The sequence below is a fragment of the Lithobates pipiens genome, unplaced genomic scaffold (genome assembly GCF_037356315.1).
Source record: "Lithobates pipiens isolate NorthernLeopardFrog02 unplaced genomic scaffold, aLitPip1_a1.2 Scaffold_8, whole genome shotgun sequence".
Taxonomy (NCBI): Eukaryota; Metazoa; Chordata; class Amphibia; order Anura; family Ranidae; genus Lithobates; species Lithobates pipiens.
This window is the reverse complement of record NW_027507903.1, coordinates 221,946,022-221,967,327: the sequence shown is the minus strand read 5'-3', so window position 1 is coordinate 221,967,327 and position 21,306 is coordinate 221,946,022. Positions and strand designations below refer to the sequence as shown.

The following is a 21,306-nucleotide window of genomic DNA, read 5'->3' as shown; positions in this document are numbered from 1 at the left end:
TGATGCATTTCCCACATCACATTAGTGTGAATCTAGCCCTGGGGCTCATTCATATGTGCAGCAGAGACTGACAGTCGCTTCACTTTTTAGAGGTGTGCGACACACAGCGAGAAGGCGATATGTCGCCTCCTTACTGCCTGGGTTAACCCTTTAAATGCAGCGCTACCATGATTGCTGGATGGTTACAGGGTTGTCTTATTGCACTGCATTAGTTGCATTCAGCAGTGGTACCGCCTGCCAATAGCGGCAGGCCATATACGTTTTGCAGCTGCATTTGTATAGGGTAGGGTTGCCACCTTATCCCTTTAAACCTGAACACATATTAATTACATAGGTTTTCTGGCTGATTAAGGTGGTAATTAAACTCGTTTGGTGCCTTATCTACATTAAGACCCCTTTCAAATTGAGGCAGTTTTCAGGCATTTTAGAGCTAGAAATAGTGCCTGAAAACTGCCTCCCATGCCGCCCGAAAAGTGCTTTGGAAGCACTGCAACACAGGAGTGTTTAACCCTTTGCCCGCTGGCGAGGGTTAAAAGTGATCGAAATGCGCCATTTAAACAGCACTAAAACAAGCGTCGCTTTAGCGCAAACGTATGGGTGACCCCAGTGTGAAAGTAGCCTAAATCAGCCTCAGAACCTGTGCAATTTTTATATGTGTTCGGGTTTAAAGGGATGAGGTAGCAACGCTAGTATAGTACTGAGCAGCTGTATGTTTAGCGTTCAGGTGGGCAAAGGGTATTGGCTCAACCACCTGGTTTTACTGCCCACAGCCTGTATGTGTGAAGCAGCCCTTCAAGAAAATATTAGGATAAAAAATATCATGTGTTTGAAACTGTTGTGCTTTGTAACAATCACTGAAGGGCAGGTTAATTCATTCATTACTGTAGTGTCCTCCATTACACCTCTCCTCCCTCTTTCCCTCACATTGCACTTAGCCAGGGTCTCGCCTGATACTGAAGTGCCCAGCCGGAGATGCACAAAGCGCCCCCCGGTGGACTATGCTATCGATACGTCAGCCATTTTCTTGGAGACCGTGTATATATGGAGCTACAGGAAAATGGCTCCTGTACTGCAGACGGAAAATAAACCTTCGTGTAACCCTTGGAAGCACTGCTCGCTGGAGGACTGGGCTGTAACACGGGAAGGCAAAGAGTGAAATAATTATGGTGCAGGAGTGAGCTCTGCATGGTGGAGGTCTTGTGGTAGAAACACTGGTAAGTGTTCAAATAGGTTTGAGGATCGGTGGGTGGGAGGGGGAATGGAAGTATGTTCTGGCTGCATCTTGTTTTAGTCTGTCATGTATGATCACAGGCAGAGAGGAAGCAATTACTATTGATGTTTACCTGATTGTTGTCTGTTCTGTCAAAGTGCCATTATAATTCACCTTTTGCACAAATGCCCCCCCTTAAAAAAGGAAATCGCATGCATTTATCAAATGATTGCATTATTGAAACCGCGGTGCATGTGTCTTAGGTTCTGTGTACAGGCTACAGCATTGTTTACTTCTCAGTCACAGATCCAGTATGGCGCTACACACCTTCACCTATGGGGCTGGCGGGTGTGAACCATGGACTACAATGCTCAATTGGATCTGATTCCCTCTGCTGTGGTAATGGGAGCGATTTGATGGTGTGGGGGGGGTCCGGGATGTGACCCTGGTTCGCATAACTCCTTAATCCCAGGTTCCCACTTGTGCATTGCGGGAACCAGCACAATCCCAGCACCGTTTCCCGCATCACATCTCTCCCGCTGGCAGTTCACACTGTCATCTGCAAACCGATGCGGGTGTCAATACAATGTTAACAACACCCCCAGATCTGTTCACAGTGCAAACTATGGAATCGGATCACACTTGTGAGAACACCCATGCGATCCAATTCCAGTGCGAGGAAGAACAAGTCCCTGCTCCTGCAAATCCAATGCGAGTTCAGCCATACAACTTCTGGCTGAACTTGCATTGCTCAGACATCGCATGTGATCGCCACCACAGTGCGTGTGCGAATCGCATGTTATGCCTGAGATCGCATTAGTCTGAGCCTAGGCTAAAGCGGAGTTCCAGCCTGTATTAAAAAAACAAATACTGTAGCTGCTGATTTTTAATATAAGGAAACTTACCTGTCCAGGGAGCTCAGCGATATCGGCATCTGAAGCTGTCCACTGGCTTTGGGTGCAAGCGTAGGCATCCGTATTAAGAGAAACCGTAAATTAAGACTTGCGGCTCCATAGTCTGTTTCCTACTGCGCATGCGTTAGTCGCCCTGCGCTTTCTGCATGGTCCCGCGGTCTTCTGGAAACTGTGTGTGTCTCCCAGAAGGCAGCAGGGGGGAAGGAGGAGGGGTCGTAAATGATGTAGGTCACCGAAGTGACCTTAAATGGAAGTGGGATTGAATGCCAGTGTTTTGACAGGTATCCTCTCCTCCCCCCCCCCCCCCGAAAGGTGGCAACTGTGGCACCGGAGAGGGGGAGAAAGCAGATAAGCGAAGCAAAACTTTTTGATGGAACTCCGCTTTAAGACTAAGGTAGCTAATATATATTTATTTAAAAAAAATTTTTTTTTTTCTCCAACTCAATCAGGGGTTTCTAATGGAATAAAATGATCCAATTTCCCCCATCTACACATTGATGTGGACAAGGGAATCCTTACCCTGTGCTATTGTGTTCTAATGGCAGGAAGACTTCACCTGTGATCAGAATACACTGACCAGTGCTGCCAGATATAGCTGGCTGGTGTACAAAAAGTCCAGCATTTGTGTCTATAGACACATGTTTACATACATGTGCTTGTCGTACATAAAGCTTTTCATATAGAGCATGTGCGGGGGTCATGGGTGTGCTTTACATTTTATTTTTATTTTTATTTATTTTTTTAAAATCATTTTTATTTACTTCACATCATTTTCAGTGATCTTCAGTGTAACGGGCATTCTTCCCACTGACCACCAATGTAAGGAGCATTATTCTCATTGATGGTTCTTTCCCCAGAATTGTACAGATATACAACATTGATATATAAGGAATAGCTCTTAGTATACAGATATTGGTGTTAGGGAAAAGGTGCGCTGCGCTGGCAGGATGTAAAAAAAAAAGTCCTTCAAGCAGCTTCACTGAGGCTTTGTAATGTTAAAAATTGTGCCTGCAAAGCGCCCTGAAAGAGACGCTCCTCATACACTAGTGTTAGAGCCTGAGTTCTTTCACACTGGAGTGGTGAGCTGGCAGGATGGTAAAAAAAAAGTTCTGCTAGCCGCATCTTTGAGGCGCTGTAGGAGGGGAGAACACACCACTCCTAAATCGCCCTTGCCCATTGAAATCAATGGGCAGCACCGCCGGCAAAGCGCCACTGGAGCGGCACTTTTGTGGGTGTTTTTTTTTTTTTTGGGGAGCTAGCGGGGGTTAAAAGCACCTCACTAGCTGCCGAATAGTGCTGCAAAAACTACGGTAAAGTGCCGCTAAAAATAGCGGTAAGGCGGTGCCCCCACCACCCCAGTCTGAAAGGGCTCTGAGGCGCCCCTTTCCATTGAAATCAATGGGCAGCGCCTGCAAAGTGTCTTGGCAGCGGTGCTTTTGTGGGTGCTTTTAACCCTTTATTCGGCCGCTAGCAGGGGCTAAAAGCGCTCGAAAAACGCCGGTAAAGCGCTGCTAGTTTTAGCGGCAATTTACAGGTGTTTTTTCAGACGCTGGCAGGGTGAAAGGGCTCTGACAGTAAGTCTATAGGCAGAAAGCCCTACCTGGCCAGCCAAGCTCACCTCCTGCTCTCAGGACCGGGGGTGGAGCTTTCAGCAGTATGGGGCGTGGCTTTTGACATTTAGGGGCGGGGTAGAGCTCTCAGAAGTCCAGGAGAGGCGATCTCAGCGCTCTAATCCCATACAGTCACATTACATGTGGAGGGGCTTTTAGCGGGCATCCACTCACCTGCTGCCGCCATGTCCCTCCCCTTGTGTCACTGCTGCATCACCAGTCATCCCATTAACCACTTGCTGCCCACCCACCGTCAAATGACAGCTGATCGGTGCGGCTCTCGTTCTGGGTGGATGTCATATGATGGCGTCCCAGAACGACCACTCTCGTGATCGTTGCCGCACTGTGTTGCTAGGACACGGCGTGACCCCAATCTGTTTAAAGGGCTGCGCCCGCAGCTCTTTAACAATGTGATCGGCTGTGTCCAATCACAGCCGGTCACATGTAAACACGGAGATGGCGTAATCGGCGCTCCTCGTCTCACACTGACAGTGTGAGGAGAGGAGTGCCCTGATTGCAATTAAGTGCCAGCCATCTGTGCCTACCAATGTCATCAATCTGTGGCTTAGTGATGCCAGTCAATGCTCCTGAGGTCAGTCACTTCACTGGTTATATGTAAGGCCGCGTACACACGCGGGGACTGTTCGCTCAACTTTGTCCGCTGAACAGGGTTTCGGCGGACAGTCCGCTCGTGTGTGGGCTTTCAGCGAACAGTCTGCTGAACAAAGTTTTTCGGAAATTCCGAAAAACTGTCCGCTGAAACTCTGTTTCAGCGAACAGTCCCTTCGTGTGTAGGCTTGTTTGTCAAACTAAGTTCCGCGCATGCTCAGAAAGGATTTACACGCCGAAGTTTGCATTGCAGTGTATAGGACGTCGTATTTTTCGTACCGTCGTACGTGCCGTTCACGTCATCGCGCACGGTTTCAGCGGACTGTTCGTTCGTCGTGTGTGGGTAAGTCCGTCCATGCTAATTTTGAGCGGACTGTCCGCTGAAACTGTTTGACGGACAAAGTTGAGCGAACAGTCCCCGCGTGTGTACGCGGCCTAAGGGTTTACAACCATCTTTTTTAATATTCATTTGACTTGCATTTGAAAGGGTAAATGCCTGTGAAGTAGGTTGTAGACATATACGATGGACTGCAAGCATTTTGGGATGCAGTGTCTTTTATTTTTTTATGCTTTAGTTATGCTAAAGCAATTCTACAATTTCTAAGACCCCTTTCACACTGGAGTGCTTTGCAGGCGCTACAGCTCTAAAAATAGCGCCTGCAAAACTCCATTGAAAGAGCCGCTGCTGTGTCTCCATTGTGAATGCCCCGAGGGCTTTCACACTGGAGCGGTGCGCTGGTAGGGTGGTAAAAAAAATCCTGCTAGCGGCAGCACATCTATACTGCCAGCAAAGCGATGCGGTGGATTTTACCCTTTCTCTGTCACTAGCAAGGGGGGTAAAACTGCTCCGCTAGTGGCCGAAAACGATGGGAAAGCGGCACTAAAAATAGCCCTGTTTTACTGCCAACACTGATCCCACCCCAGTGTGAAAGGGGGAAAGTGGAGTTCCACCCAAAAATGGTTCTTCCACTTTTTGGAATCCTACCCCCCCTCCAGTGTCGCATTTGGCACCTTTCAGGGGGGAGCAGGGAGCAGATACCTGTCTAATACCGGTATTTGCTCCCACTTCCTGGCATAGGTCACCGTGAATGATGCAGTGATCTACACCACTTCCGGCGCCTACTCTATTTTCCCCCGCTGTCTTCTGGGAGACAGAAGACAGCAGGGACCAGTGAGGACATGCATGCGCAGTAGGGAACCAGGAAGTGAAGCCACACAGCTTCGCTTCCTGATTCCCTTACCGAGGGTGGCAGCAGCTGCCGAGAGCCGAAGGACAGATCGGCTTCAGTTGCCGACATCGCGGCTCCCTGGACAGGTAAGTGTCCATATATTAAAAGTCAGCAGCTGCAGTATTTGTAGCTGCTGGCTTTTAATTTTTTATTTTTTTCTGTGGACCTCCACTTTAAGCTGCATTTCTTTTGTCTTTTTGTAGGTACAATGAGTGGTGGTCTTGCTCCCAGTAAGAGTACTGTGTATGTATCTAATCTGCCATTCTCTCTCACCAACAATGATCTACACAGGGTAAGTTTACAACCTGCAGTTGTTTGGTATCTCACTAGGTTTAAAAGCAAAAGTATCACATAGTTTTCCATTTTTTTTTTTTTTTTCAGATATTTTCTAAGTATGGAAGTGTAGTAAAGTAAGTATTTTTTTTTTTACTATTTAACACTGTGTAAATAGGGACTTGTCGGTGTCAAATTCCAAATGCCAGTGGATTGAATGGAAAAAATGACCTGATTTTCCCCCATCCACACACTTGATGTGGATGGGGCGGGGGGGGGGGGGGGATCCTCCCTGCTGAGCTATTGTACTTCCCCCCCACCATCAGAATACACTGATCAGTCCTGCCAACTATAGCTGGCTGCACTGATCGAGTGGGAAAAATCCAACAGGGCACTTGTACAGGAGTCGATCGATGGATGGACTTCTGTACAATCTCCCTGCCCATACATGGATTGAAATTTGGCTTGTCCCTGCTGAACCGTTACTTTGAAATTGCCCGTGGCGCGCACGCCTGCTGCAAGCTCCGTGACCGCGCCCATGGACTCAATCGCCGCGGGGATACCTGCAATCGTGTCACGGTGCTCAAGAGCGGGGAGATGCCGATGTAAATGGCATCTCCCCGTTTTGCCTGGTGAAAGGACACTGATCGTCTGCTCCCTGTCATCGGGAGCAACGATCAGTGTCCACGTCACACAAGCCCATCCCCTAGTCGGTTAGAATCACTCCACTAGGACACACTTAACCCCTCCCCGCCCCCTAGTGGTTAACCCTTTCACTACCAGTGACATTTTTACAGTAATCAATGCAATTCTAAAGCATCGATCGCTGTATTAATGCCAATGCCCCCAAAAATGTGTCAAAATTGTCTGATGTGTCCGCCATAATGTCGCAGTCACGATAAAAATCGCTGATCGCCGCCATTACTAGTAAAAAAAATTAATAAAAATGCCTTAAAACTATCCCCTATTTTGTAGACTCTATAACTTTTGCCCAAACCAATCAATAACCGCTTATTACGTTATTTTTGTAAAAAAAAATAAAAATACGTATCAGCCTAAACTGAGGAAAAAAACTTATTTTTTATATATTTTTTGATGGATATTTATTATAGCAAAAAGTTGAAGAAAAATTGTTTTTTTCTTTTTTCAAAATTTTCGCAATTTTTTATTTCTTGTTGTTGTTTATAGCGCAAAAAATAAAAACCACAGAGGTGATCAAATACCACCAAAAGAACGCTCTATTTGTGGGGAAAAAAGGACGCCAATTTTGTTTGGAAGCCATGTCGCACGATCGTGCAATTGTCAGTTAAAGTGACAAAGTGCCAAATCGCAAAAAGTGCTCTGGTCAGGAAGAGGCTTCCGGGGCTGATGTGGTTAAAGGAGAAGTATAGCCAAAGCTTGTTTGGCTGTGCTTCCATCGATCACAAGAGTGCAGTTTGTTTTTCCCCTGTGACCAGTGTCAGGGCTCGTGTCATCGTGACAATGGAAGTTTGGATCCTCCAGGTCCCTGGACTGACACCGGTTTTCAGCGAGCTGCTGAGACTGCTCCCCCCCCCCCCCCCCCTTTCCATAGCCCAGCACTCCAGTGAGTGTGGAGGGGGCGAAACAGAGATCTGTGACTGAAATCAGCAGCTCTTTGCTCAGGGAGCTGTAACAACTGAGCCATCAGTGGTGTTTGAACGCTCGGTTCTCAGTGCAGAGATGCCTGGGGACAGATGCTGCATCCACCTAGATAAGTATTAATCTAGAATATCACCAGCAATGAATAATAGAATAATACATCAGACTTACCTTGGTCCTAATAGGTTGTATAGAATGAAGAGAATGGCTGCGCCAAACTACACATGATGTGGGCAGGAGGGTGCAGATTTTTTACATTTGATGAGGTATTGTAACAGTATAAGGGGATACTGGCAAAAAGTGATCAGTAAATTGGAAAAAGTGATAAATAGACCAATTGCGGATACAATTTAAGTATGTTTAAAAGGAATATTACAAGAGGAGAGATTGTATGTCTATCTATCTATCTATCTATCTATCAAGATATTTTTGGCACGAAAACTGATAGTGGAAAAATGTGTCCAGCCGATACCACCGACACTGTTAGTGGGTGGGAGCAGTAAATCAGGTCTTGCCACATGAGAGAATAATGTATGAACAAGGGGGGAAATGCTTCAAAATATGGGCAAAGTGGAATGGATCATATTTAACCATTTAGCTATAGATATAGGAAGATGTGAAAATACTGTATAGTGTGAATAATAAATGGAAGCTAATGATGACCATTGTAAAATTATGTAAATTAACATGTAAGAAAAATGTGTAATAAAGAGTTAAAAAAAAAAAAAAAAGTATTAATATAGAAAAAAGCCCAAGCCCATAATTCTCTTTTAAAGTTTTAGAAACCTGGAAAGCATTGCCCCAGCGATCAGCAGATAAGTACATTTGTAACATGTTACACCTTAAATATGGGTGTAACGTGTTACAAAAGGTGAACTTATCCTTTTTTAGATTTTCAAAATATATTAAAAATAAGTTCTGTCAGAAGGGACCATAAACAAGGCGCATAACAGTAGTGGCCTGTTGTAAGCAAATTTTGGCTTCAAAAAAAGGTGTCCTAAAGCCCCGTACACACGAGCGGACTTTTCAACATCCAAAGTCCGACGGACTGATTCCGTCAGACTATTCGATCGTGTGTGGGCTGCAACGGACTTTTGACTCGCCAAAGTCTGAAGGACTTTAGAATATGGAACATGCTTCAAATTTTTCCGAAGGAACTCCGCCGGACCCGGTCCCTTCGAAAAATTCGCTCGTGTGTATGCTATTCCGACGGACTAAAACCGACGCTAGGGCAGCTATTGGCTACTGGCTATGAACTTCCTTATTCGAATCCAGTCGTACGTCATCACGTTCGAATCCGTCGGAGTTTAGTGTGATTGTGTGTGGCCAAGTCCGCTCAGCCGAAAAGTCCGTCAGAACTCTGTCGGAACTCCGGCAGAACTCCGGCAGAACTCCGACAGAACTCCTTCGGAAGTCTGTCGGACATAAGTCCTCTCGTGTGTACGGGGCTTTAGACTCGATTGGCCACCTTGCTGTCTCTCTACTGCGGGGGGGGGGGGGGGGGGGCTGGGGCGTTGGTTTCCAAATATTGAGCACCAGCTGCCACTGATATACGCCAGTCACATGTCAAATTCTGGGGGAGGTTTACCACTATTTGGTATATAAGGCAAGTAAAAGGGCTTAAAGAGGCAAACTTAACTGGCAGGGAGTGATTATATGCTCTCAGGGTATTGAAGGGGAATGGGTGGGGTTGTGAAGAGGTTCTTAAAAAAAATTTCTGCATGTATTGGATATTGTGGGATCCGGTGATGCCTCCTATGCAGAGCATTTTTACTGAACCCCATGCCTATAGCATCAGAAGACATTCACAGGCCAACAATTCTCAGGGGTTCTTTTTAATTACCATTGCTCCTTTCAAGATAAGCTGGAGCCCCTACTGTCAGTTTGCCCTCTTCTCATCTGCTGTTAACATGCTTGCTTAGATGTATTGGCCCAAACATGCATGTTGTTGAAACGAGAACCAGAAAAACTGAGGGAGAGTGACATGTTAGAGATTTGGGTCCCCAGGAGTTGAACTTTGCATTGTCTCTATGTCTAACAAGTTTCTTAATTTGTAACGCAAGAATTTATATATATATATATATATATATATATATATATATATATATATATATATATATATATATATATATATATATATATATATATATATATATATATATATATATATATATATATATATATATATATATATTTATTCTTTTTTTTTTTTTTTTTTCCCTCCATCTTTTAGAGTCACCATTTTGAAAGACAAAGAAACCCGGAGAAGTAAAGGAGTTGCATTTGTCTTATTTTTAGATAAGGAAGGTGCACAAAACTGTTCTAGGGCATTAAACAATAAACAGGTAAGTTTTCTGCATAATATTGCCACATACAAGTGCTAATTGTCTTGCAGAGATCTAGACTGTAAATATGTACTTATCATGCAGCTGTTTGGCAGAGTACTGAAAGCAAGCATTGCTGTAGACAATGGCAGAGCAGCAGAGTTCATCCGGAGGCGAAATTACACTGACAAATCCAGATGTTATGAATGTGGGGTAAGTAAAATCCTGAATATACAGTATATTAAAGCAGTGCTTTCACTTAGAAAATGTGCTCACTGCTCTAAAAGATCCTTGTGGTAATGATGTTTATACGGTCCTCCTTTATTTTTTTTTGTGCTAAAGGATACAGGTCACTTGAGCTATGCATGTCCCAAAAATATGCTAGGTGATCGTGAACCTCCACCGAAGAAGGAAAAGAGGAAACGGAAGAAAGAAGTTGAAGTGGAAGAACTGTATGTATTCTCATCATGTCATTTGACTAAATGCACTATGAACATTGCATGCAATTTACTTAGGAAACGCATTACATTTCAGACCTGAAGAGGACCAGAGTGAGGAGGAAGAAGGCGAAGATCCAGCTCTTGACAGCCTTAGTCAAGCAATAGCTTTCCAGGTACATGTTGTTGTCATTATTATACAGGATTTATATTATGCCAACAGTTTGCATTGTGCTTTACAACATGAGGGCAGACAGTACAGTTATAATACAATTCAATACAGGAGGAATCCAAAGGCCCTGCTCATTAGAGCTTACAATCTCAATGGAGGGTCATGTGATACAAAAGGTAATGATGGTTTTTAACAGTAATGCAACAAAACAAGTGCAGGTTGAGGATTAGAATTTCAAGGTGGAATATGCAATAGATCTTAAAGCAGAACTTTACCCTCCACCAGGGTAAAGTTAGTGGAGGGTAAAGTTCCGCTTTAAGAGCAAATTTTTATGGTTAATAGAAACTATTCTAGTTGTCCAGAATCATTGCTTGTTTACAGCGAGAATACAATTTACCAGATATCCCTTTCTCAAACAGAAAACTCAATCACATCATATATTGCACCTTGAAATTCTAATCCTCAATCTGCACTTCTTTTGTTGCCTTAATGTTAAAAACCATCATTACCTTTTGTATCGCATGACCCTCCATTGAGATTGTAAGCTCTAATGACCAGGGCTTTCGGATCCCTCCTATATTGTATTGTACCTATACTAATATATATTATAGGATTGTCCTCAGGAGGCTGAAGGTCTGCTTTAAGCATCACCAGGCCTGGTATCCCCATCCAGTTACACCACTGTTAAGTGGAGTGTTAAGTCCATACTTCTATAAAGCTGCTACGCTTTACAGCAAGTGGGTATGGTGGTAGTCATTTGCTTCTTGAGTGACATTGTACACTGCCATAAAACCCAGGGAAGTGAGGTGCTATCTTTGTCTGTGCTCTGTGTCAAGAAGCTTTTGGTCAGCAGCATTTTGGATTAAAGCTGCTAGGGTGGGAGGAGGTGAACTGAATATATGTATAATGTATGGGGGAGAGGGGTGACCACTGCATACAATACAGTATGTCTGATCAAAACATACTTATTGTTTGGACCTGGGTCTAATGCTAGGTACACAATAGAAGTGTGGTGTGTGTTTTTATTTTTTTATTGTTCAACCCAGCGGCTGGAAAAAAAAAAAAAAACCTGAGAGGTCGCCCTACTAAGTGATGTTAATGCAGCGATCTCCCTCGCTGTGCTGTTGTGTTCTCACCTACCCCCACCAGAACACAATGTTCAGCACTGATTGGAGGCTGGCTTTCCAATATATTTGTTTAATAGACAGTAGTTAGGCCAGCTTCTGTCAGACTGCTGTGCACACTGGCTAAATGTCAAATGGTTTCCTGCTGGTATTTGGCAAATGTGTACCAAACTTTAGAGTTTGGGAAGAATTGTCCAAGCCAGTGGCGTGAGATGTGCATGAGGAAGTACAATTTTAATTTTTTTTTTTTTTTTTTTGTATCCTTTTTGTCATCCAAGTTTGCTCTATTAATAGATTAAAATATTCAGAAATGTATAATCTCAATGCTGCATTTCGTGTAAATAAAATAATGAGCTACTTCCGTGCATTAAATTTACTGTTTTGTGTACAAGACACACAAAAAAACAAAAATAAAATAAAAGCCCAATGAGCAAACTTTACTGGTGCCATAAATTTTAAAATATAATTTTATTGCTATCATTTAGAAAACTTTTGGACCAACGATGGCCCTATAATATCACAAGTTATTAGATATTGTGAATACATGTAAGTTGGTTCCATTCCAAATGGAGAGCCTGTATCTCTCAAACTAAACATACATTGCATTTTTAATGCCGCGTAATTAGCAGCCCAGCATATGTTGCTTAGAGAATTCGTAAATAATGGGACAGCTTTCCATAAGATTGAGTTTTTTCTCAAGTCATCTTCCAGGACGGCACACCTGAGATGAGAGGCTCCTCCCTACAGGAAACACAATCAATCGACAGCTGTTTTAAGTCCCCACCCTTCCCCTTGATCCTCAGTTTTTTGATTGTGTTTCTCCCTACACAGCGAAACTGTTCGTTTTTTTTTTTCCAAATGACCCGAAGCCTGGGGCTGGTGGTCTCCCCCTGGGAGCCGGACCACAAGCCTGGGAAGCCTCTGGGTCTGGTAGGATATTCTTGTCCTTCCTGGGGGGTTCCCCTATCTTTTCCTCAGGGCGGGCAGCAGAAATTGGAAGAGCCCCCCTGAGAGCTGAAGGACCCTGGGTACAGTGGTGTACCCAGAACTTCAGGGGCCATTATCCTGTCTCCCCCTCCTTATCTGTACAGGTGGCTGTTCAGACGGGGGTGCTGGCCATCGGTTCTTTCCAGGGGGCTTGTCCCCGACTCCTGGGTCCCCGGTAGCTCGCGTGGGCTGCCGGAGAGGGCGTGGCAACAAGCACCCGCGTCATTTTCAAACTTCGGGAAAATGGCAGCGGCGTTCTTACCCAGGAGGGAAGGCTGAGAGTCAGTAGGAGCAGGCGCCCACATCCTCCTTTCTCTAGAGCGAGGAGGCACCAGTTTACTACGGTGGATGTCTGCCTTAACCACCTCAGATATGAAGATGGGAATGAGGAATGGAAGGCATTGCCCCCCCCCCCCCCATGTATATAGACTGACTGGTACAGTGCAGGACACAGCCTAACCTGGCACCTCCCTATGGGGACAGCAGTTGGGGGGGGGGAGCACTTTGGCGGCTATCCTCCTTGCGTGTGGACCATAAGGATGGAAAAGCAAGCCCGCTGGCTGTGGCAAAAAGAGGAAGACGACAACGGTGAGTACTTTACTTTCCTTTTGCCGTGGGAATTTAGCTGCAAAATCCTCAATTCCAGCCAGAGGGTTCCTGGGCATTTGAGATCTCACCTGGGGTCTGGATTCAAACAGCCCTTAAGCTTCTGCTAAAAACACCAGCCGCAGCTCCCTCTTACATCAGAGAAGCTGTATGGTGGACAGTTGGTGCAGAGGAACGAGTGTGCCTAAACCACCTCAGATGAGAAAGAGGTAGGTAGGCCATTGCTCCCCCTTCCCCGTGTATATACTGACTGGTGCAGTGCAGAACCTGGGGTCGGGATACAAATAGCGCAGACGCCACTGCTAAAACCACCAGCCACAGCTCCCTCTTACAGCAGAGACACTGTGGTTATCGCAGCAGTAGGTTGCCAGCCTCTCCCTACATGCCCAGTTGTGGTACATTTAGTAGGGATGAATATAGCGTACAGAGGGGACCTGGTAGATACAAAGTTACTTACAGGCCAGGTATACCACTGAACAGGTTATTAATTGGGCAGTGGTTGGTGGATTCAGAAGCTCCCCTGGTCAGCAGGTGCACTAGGTTACCGGCCCTATTAGCCCAGCTGCTAGGAATCTGAAGTTGCTTCACAATGTTTAAAAGCTGACCTAACATTCAAGGATGGGCAGAGACCAAGCTACTGTGTGGCACAGTAGGGGTTCCCTTGTCACAGATCCTCCTTTTAGGGGTTGCCTGCTATAGTTAACTTTCATAAGCTCCAACTTCCCACTCCACCTTTACACTGTGTTTATATTATAGTGTAGGAGGTAAGAAGAAACTTTTTTTTATTGGTTTGGGCTACAATCCACGCAGTGGCAGATCTAAAGGCGATTCACCATAGATCGCTCCCTACATCCTTTTAATTGAGGATTTTCTGTGCAAACCTATGCAAGAGCTACATAATTAATTGTTTGAAGCCTGCAAATAGCTATTTACCTCCCAGGCTAAACTGGTAACCACCTCTTCTAGAGAGGTCTTAAATTGGTCTCTAGGGCTGGGCTCATTGAGACTTTAGTTGCTAATCAGCACCACCTGGATATGTGCTGGCTAGCATTTGCTCAGTCTATGGAGGTAAGGTAGGACAACAACTACTACTAATAGTAGGGTGTCGAACCATTTTAGGATCTGTTCCTTCTCTGGTGGTGAAGGTTTAGTATCTACAGCCCAGGCTATGCCTATGAAATAAATTGCCTGTTGGTTATTTCATTAAGGGATAGACCATGACTCCTCATTGGCTGCACACCAGTAGACCTCAGTAGTGAAGGTTTGTGCTTGCTGGGATGATTTTGTGGCACAGCAGAAATACACATTGAGATTTGTGACATCTCTGCTTATAAGGGCTATATTGCTGTACATCAGAAATGCACTGCACTGAAGCTTGTTTGCTGTCCTTTATATACTAAAGGTACTGCTTTGTTTGGCTACAGATCAGAAAAATACAACAGTGAAGGTGGTCTGTACTTTCTGGTTTTGTGTTGCACAGCAGAAATGCACATCATTGTGTCTGGTGACCTCTCTGCTCATAATGGTTATATTGCTGCACATCAGACATACACAAGATTGAGGTCTGTCTGTGGGGCTTTGTGTCCTGTTTTACTGCCTTGTTGGTTACTTATCAGAAAGGCAGCAGTGAAGTCTGATGGTCCTGATCTGCGTGGCGCTGTGCTGATTCAGACAGTGCTATTAACAGCAATGGCTGCCGAGTTTAAACATGCGATTTGACATGTTGAGTCGCATGACAAATCATTTCAATATGGATGTGCTATCTCTATTCATAGTGTTTTATTGTTGCACGTCAGATTTGTACAGCATTAAGGTCTGTGAGGTTTTGTGTCCTGTATTACTGCCTTATCAGAAAGGCAGCAGTGAAAATTGATGGTTCGAATTTGTTGGGCTACATAGTAGAAATACAAATTGAACCCCTGCCAGGTGTAGTACATATATTGCCTTTGGTAATCCATGTAGCACCACAAAGTGGTGTTGTGCTGATTTTAGCCATGCGATTTGACATGTTGAGTCGCAAGGCAAAATCGCTTCAATATGGATGTGCTATCTCTATTCAGAATTGTTATATTGTTGCACATCAGACATATACAAGATTGAAGGTTGTCTGTCCTTTTATGTCTTGCATATACTGCCTTATTGGCTGCATATCAGAAAGGACACAGCAGTGAAGGTTGCTTGTCTTTTTCTGATTTTGTTTTTGCTGCTCAGCTGAGAGACACATTGAGGATGGTGGCCTCTCTGCTCAGTATTGGTATATTACTACACATCAGACATACACAAAGATTGAATGTTTGTGTCCTGTATGTCCTATATTTACTGCCTTATCGTTTGTATATCAGGCTAAGCAGTGTTTCTCATGGATCTACCTTTCTGCATCTTAGGGATACACAGCAGGGGTTTGTTGGCTGCAATCCTCCAGGGAGTCACAGCATTGGGGACCCCTTACTTGTTCGACCTGAAAATTGCTATTTGTTTTTTTCCCTGCGACCTGTGTAATCTTGAGGTCTGTGGATCCAGGAATCGGGGACTGCTGGTGTCGCACAGACACAAATGGTACCCATTGGAAGCCATAGTATATGACTTCTCATGCGTCTTGCAGTCCCAAGTCGCAGGTTGGGTCGCACGGGTGTGGGAACCCTAAACTTATCTGTCCCTTCTGATTGAGGTTTTGCTACACAGCAGGAATACTCATCATGGCGTTATTGTTTTATTTTGCAGCAGACCAGAAAGATTGCAGCTGTAAAGGCTGTCTGTCTTTTTCCTCATTGTCTGCTTTTATGTTGTTGCACAGCAGAAATACTCAAGATTGAAGCTTGTTGGTGCTTTCTGTTTCAGAAAAACACAATGCTGCAGGTTGCTTGTGTCCTTTCTCAGTGTTGGTTCTATCTGAACTACACTACAGAAGTGCATGACAGAAAGGATTGTCTTGTGTTCCATATTTTTTCCCTGTGGCATAGCAGAAATGCACAACACGGGAGTTGGTGTTCATATTAATCTTATAACTGTGGTGGTTTGTCAGAAATACACAACATAGAAGTTTGGGTCTTTCTGTCTTTATAGCCTTGTTTTGCTGTACATAGGTAAAGCACAACAGTAAAGGGGGTTCCTGTCCTTTCCGTATTTATATATCAGTTATGACCTAGCTAGCTGCACTAAAGAAATACGCAGCATTTAGGGTTCGCCAAGAGGGTTTTGCAGTGGCCCCACCCTAAGGTAGGCCTGAGGTACTTGTTTATCCTCTCAGGTGTGCCGTCCTGGAAGATGACTTGAGAAAAGTACCAGTTACTTACCGGTAACTGTCTTTCTGGGAAATCTTCCAGGACGGCAGGCCTACTTCCCGCCCGTTGGAGGAGGGAAAATTCTAGAACACTAGAAGGTGAGTACCTATGAGGAATGATTTCCCTTGTGAACCTGGTTCAGGAGTTACTTCTCTACAAACTGAGGATCAAGGGGAAGGGTGGGGACTTAAAACAGCTGTCGATTTGATTGTGTTTCCTGTAGGGAGGAGCCTCTCATCTCAGGTGTGCCGTCCTGGAAGATTTCCCAGAAAGACAGTTACCGTATATACTCGAGTATAGGCCGACCCCGAATATAAGCCGAGGCCCCCAATTTACCCCCAAAAAAACTGGCAAACTTATTGACTCGTGTATAAGCCGAGGGTGAGACATGCCTGTCCATCCCTGTGTGTGTGTCCGTCCATCCCTGTGTGTCCGTCCATCCCTGTGTGTCCGTCCATCCCTGTGTGTCCGTCCATCCATCCCTGTGTGTGTGTGTGTGTGTGTCCATCCATCCATCCATCCCTGTGTGTGTGTGTGTCCATCCATCCATCCATCCCTGTGTGTGTGTGTCTCCATCCATCCATCCATCCCTGTGTGTGTGTGTCTCCATCCATCCATCCATCCATCCCTGTGTGTGTGTGTCTCCATCCATCCCTGTGTGTGTGTGTATCCATCCATCCCTGTGTGTGTGTCTCCATCCATCCATCCATCCGTGTGTGTGTGTGTGTGTGTGTGTGTGTCCAGCCTACCTGTGTCCCGAGCCTTTGTCCCGAGCCTCCGTCCCGTGTCGTGCCTTGCCTTCGTCCCGTCCCGTCCCGTGCCGTGCCTTGCCTTGCCTCCGTCCCGTGCCCTCTTCGTCGGCGGCCATTGTAAAATTCAAAAGCCGCGCCTCCTCCTTCGCCTGTGATAGGCGGAACACTGAATTTCCCAGCAGCCTGTGTTCCGCCTATCACGGACGTCGTATCATCCTCGTCCGTAGTACGAGGATGATACGACGTCCGTGATAGGCGGAACACAGGCTGCTGGGAAATTCAGTGTTCCGCCTATCACAGGCGAAGGTGGAGCCGGAGGCGCGGCTTTTGAATCATAGAATGGCCGCTGTCTGTCTGCTCGACACGCTGATCGAGCGGGCAGACAGCGATGACTCGAGTATAAGCCGAGGGGGGCACTTTCAGCCTCAAAAAAGAGGCTGAAAATCTCGGCTTATACTCGAGTATATACGGTACCAGTAAGTAACTGGTACTTTTCACAGATAGCCCACTTACTCAGGATGGAACGGTATTGTGCTACACACAATTCAACAATACACAAATGAATATAATGTATTACCAACAGAGTATGAAGAAATATCTTAAATGGTTAATACATTAGAATAGCACAGATACATATGTGGTTACATGTTCTATCTGTGTGTGTATAAAACAGCCAGCGCAGGATTATGATGCTCCCTGGGCAGACACAGGAGTACAGTGAGAACAACTGGGGATAGGAGCTGAAAGCAAAAATATCCCACTCCTGGTTAGAACTATAATGGCCGCAGGTAAGTATAGGCCACAATTAACACAACAACCACACAAACACTATACACATACCCATTGCGGTCTGTATATTTGCAGTTTCCGGAACTTGCAATTCCAGAACACAGTTATTACTAATGACTACTCCTGCCAATAGTAATTGCTAGAATAAAAGTTAAATATGTACAGGTATGTTGCATCCCCAGTTTATTTAAATTGCCAATTCCATGTTTGACTAAATTGCACGTTCTAATACTGTAATGTCATGGCATTGCTTATATGTAATTTCCACAGCACACTTTTTTTTTTTTTTGTTTCCCCCTCCTTCATTTTAGCAAGCAAAAATAGAAGAAGAAACAAACAAATACAGACAGACCACAGGGGATGCCTCTACATCTGAAGATTCAAGAAAACCAAGAATAAAAAAAAGTGCATACTTCAGTGATGAGGAAGAACTGAGTGACTGAATTGGTGTACATTTATTGTGTAAATAGTTTTTACTATATGAAACTACCATTGGCTTTAAATAGGTCTTGTGGAACATGACTTTATTCACAGAAAAGCAGATATTTGTCTACATTTTAGCTGTTTTGCTTATGTTTTATTTATTAAAGAGGAAGTAAACCTTGATGGGATTACTTCCTCATTGTCTCCCTGCAAAGGCAAAGCATAATGGACTACTATGCATCGCATAGTAGCCCATTATGTGTCCCTTACCTGACACAGGAGCCAGCGAAGTCACCACTGTACCCTGTAGCATGGAGCCTTCATCTTCTTCCAGGTATCGCTGCTCCAGCCACTCACAGCGACGGAGCAGCGATGATGACACTCTCTCATGCATGCGCACGGGAGCCACCACTAACTGCCTGCGCGCCGCTGTTTACGGCGCATGTGCGCCTGTCTTTTTGTATATATCTCCTAAACCTTGTAGGATTAGAAGATACTTCTTGGACCTACAGGTAAGCCTTAATCTAGGCTTACCTGTAGGTCAAAGTGGTTTGTAAGGGTTCACAACCACTTTAACGGATGACACGGCTGTCTGCTCCCATTTTTTTTCTTTAGATGATATTGGAAATAGCTCAGTTTTTACATTTCCAGTGTCATCTATAAAACTAAAACAAATCTCTGGGCTGTTATGGGCAACATCACACTTTGCTACGTTACTTTTTTTTTTTTTTTTTTTTACCCAGTATTGTATAATCCAAATTTAGAAACAGTAATATGGATTATATTAAAGTGTCTGTACAGTATATCCCAACAAAGAACTTTTGCTCCTTTTTGTTCGGATGAATATAAATAATATTGTTAGCATTTTGTTATATCTATTCAGGAAGTACAAAAAAAAATACCTGTTGATACTGAAATTCAGTGCTGCCTGTCACCTCTGCTTCTCAAGCAGTCTTATCCCAGGTAACGCCACAGAGGTGTCCACTGAGTACTACAGAATACCCCACATATGTTATTGAGATATCGATGCATTCTATAGTCTCAACACACTTGGTCCTAAGGAATACTCGTAAGTATTTTCACCCTCGGACAAGAAGTATGTTACTGGCAGGATGACAAGCAGAAAAGAGAAAAACAGCCATGACTAAAAATTGATATGCTGACATACCATGCATCTTAGTAAATACCATGGAATGTCTACTTTCAAAAAAGGGGTCATTTGGGGGGTATTTGTACTTTCCTGACTTGTTCGGGTCGCAAGAAATGAGATAGGTCACCAGTACATCAGGTGTGATCAATTTTGTGCGATTCGCACCACAGCTTGTAGACTCTCTAACTTTCACAAAGACCAAATAATATCCACTAATTTGGGTTATTTTTACCAAAGACATGTAGCAGTATAAATTGTGGCCAAAATTTATGAAAAAAAATTATAATTTGCAAAATTTTATCACAGAAACAAAGAAATATGTGTTTTTTTTCAAAATTTTCGGTCTTTTTTCATTAATAGCGCAAAAAATAAAAACCCCAGAGGTGATCAAATACCACCAAAAGAAAGCTCTATTTGTGGGAAAAAAAGGACACAAAATTCATTTGGGTACAGTGTTGCATGACTGAGTAATTGTCATTCAAAGTGTGAGAGCACCAAAAGCTGAAAATTGGTCTGGGCAGGAAGGGTGTTTAAGTGCCCAGTAAGCAAGTGGTTAATACAGTTCTCAAACAAAAGAAATATGCATTTCTGACACTAGGGGGCACTGCAGGGGAAAAGCTCCAGTTTAGTTTGCTTGTGTGCTTGATCTTGTACTGCCATACAGTTGGGTAATTGTTGGGATACAGTACCTTGTACCTCCCTAACGTTGGGATACAGTAAATGGTAGTTTTTGTCCTCTCAGACCTTAATTGACAGATGAGAGGGTAAATATATCTGACAAATTTTGTTTATCTTTATAACCTTTGGTTGTTCTCCACCATCCCAGCATAATGTTTCCCTATAGTCTGGTAAAATGAGTCCAACATCTAGAGTTTGAAAACCTTTCAACAGTGCAATTTCTGCTGAGAGCAAAGCTGCAAATTGCAAATATTGTAAGAAGAAATATTATTTTCCAAATGCTGCAAGGATGAGAAAACGCATGCACTAAAGACATTAAAAATAATTTTATGGAATGAAATGATGAGGACAAAAATGAAAGTGCAAGTAACTTTTCCCTTCAGAGTTCTCATTCCAGAAACACACTTTCTGCTGCTTCTGGACCATCACAAAGTGTTTCTTCACCAGCAGCATCTTCAAGTAAGGAAGTGTTACAAACCACGGGCCTCCCAAAAATACACAATGCCTTTTTACATATAGAGAAAATTACACCTGAAAATTAAGAGAACTTTCATCAAGCTCTTGCAAGAACAATATGTGCTTCTGTATTTGTCAATAACTAAAAATGCATATTGGCAGGAAGCTTTTAAAAAAGGGGTGGGTTATACTGTCCCCTTTTTTATTTTTCTAAACAAGTTTAGTTTAATTACCGAATAAGCAGTGCTTTTTATTTAACCACTTGACCACTGGGCACTTAAACACCCTTAATAACCAGACCAATTTTCAGCTTTCAGTGCTCTCACAATTTGAATGACAATTACTCGGTCATGCAACACTGTACCCATCTGAAATTTTCGTCCTTTTTTCCCCACAAATAGAGCTTTCTTTTGGTGGTATTTGATCACCTCTGCGTTTTTTATTTTTTGTGCTATTAATGAAAAAATACCGAAAATTTTGTAAAAAAAAGCATTTTTCTTCATTTCTATTAAAATTTTTTGCAAATAAGTAATTTTTCTTCATAAATTTGGCCAAAAATGTATACTGCTAAATGTCTTTAGTAAAAATAACCCAAATTAGTGGATATTATTTATTCTGCGTGAAAGTTATAGGGTCTACAAGCTATGGTGCCAATCACTGAA

The 21,306-nt window shown here is 43.8% G+C and overlaps 1 protein-coding gene across 1 annotated transcript; it reads left to right on the top strand.

Moving 5' to 3' along the window:
• Positions 1–1,074: 1,074 nt before the first annotated feature.
• Positions 1,075–18,440, top strand: ZCRB1 (zinc finger CCHC-type and RNA binding motif containing 1). The gene is made up of 8 exons (XM_077472479.1): positions 1,075–1,214; positions 5,776–5,864; positions 5,954–5,982; positions 9,699–9,810; positions 9,895–10,002; positions 10,132–10,241; positions 10,324–10,402; positions 18,249–18,440. The coding sequence occupies exons 2-8, from the start codon at positions 5,781–5,783 to the stop codon at positions 18,378–18,380; spliced, it is 654 nt and encodes a 217-aa protein (XP_077328605.1). The 5' UTR covers positions 1,075–1,214; positions 5,776–5,780; the 3' UTR covers positions 18,381–18,440.
• Positions 18,441–21,306: the final 2,866 nt, after the last annotated feature.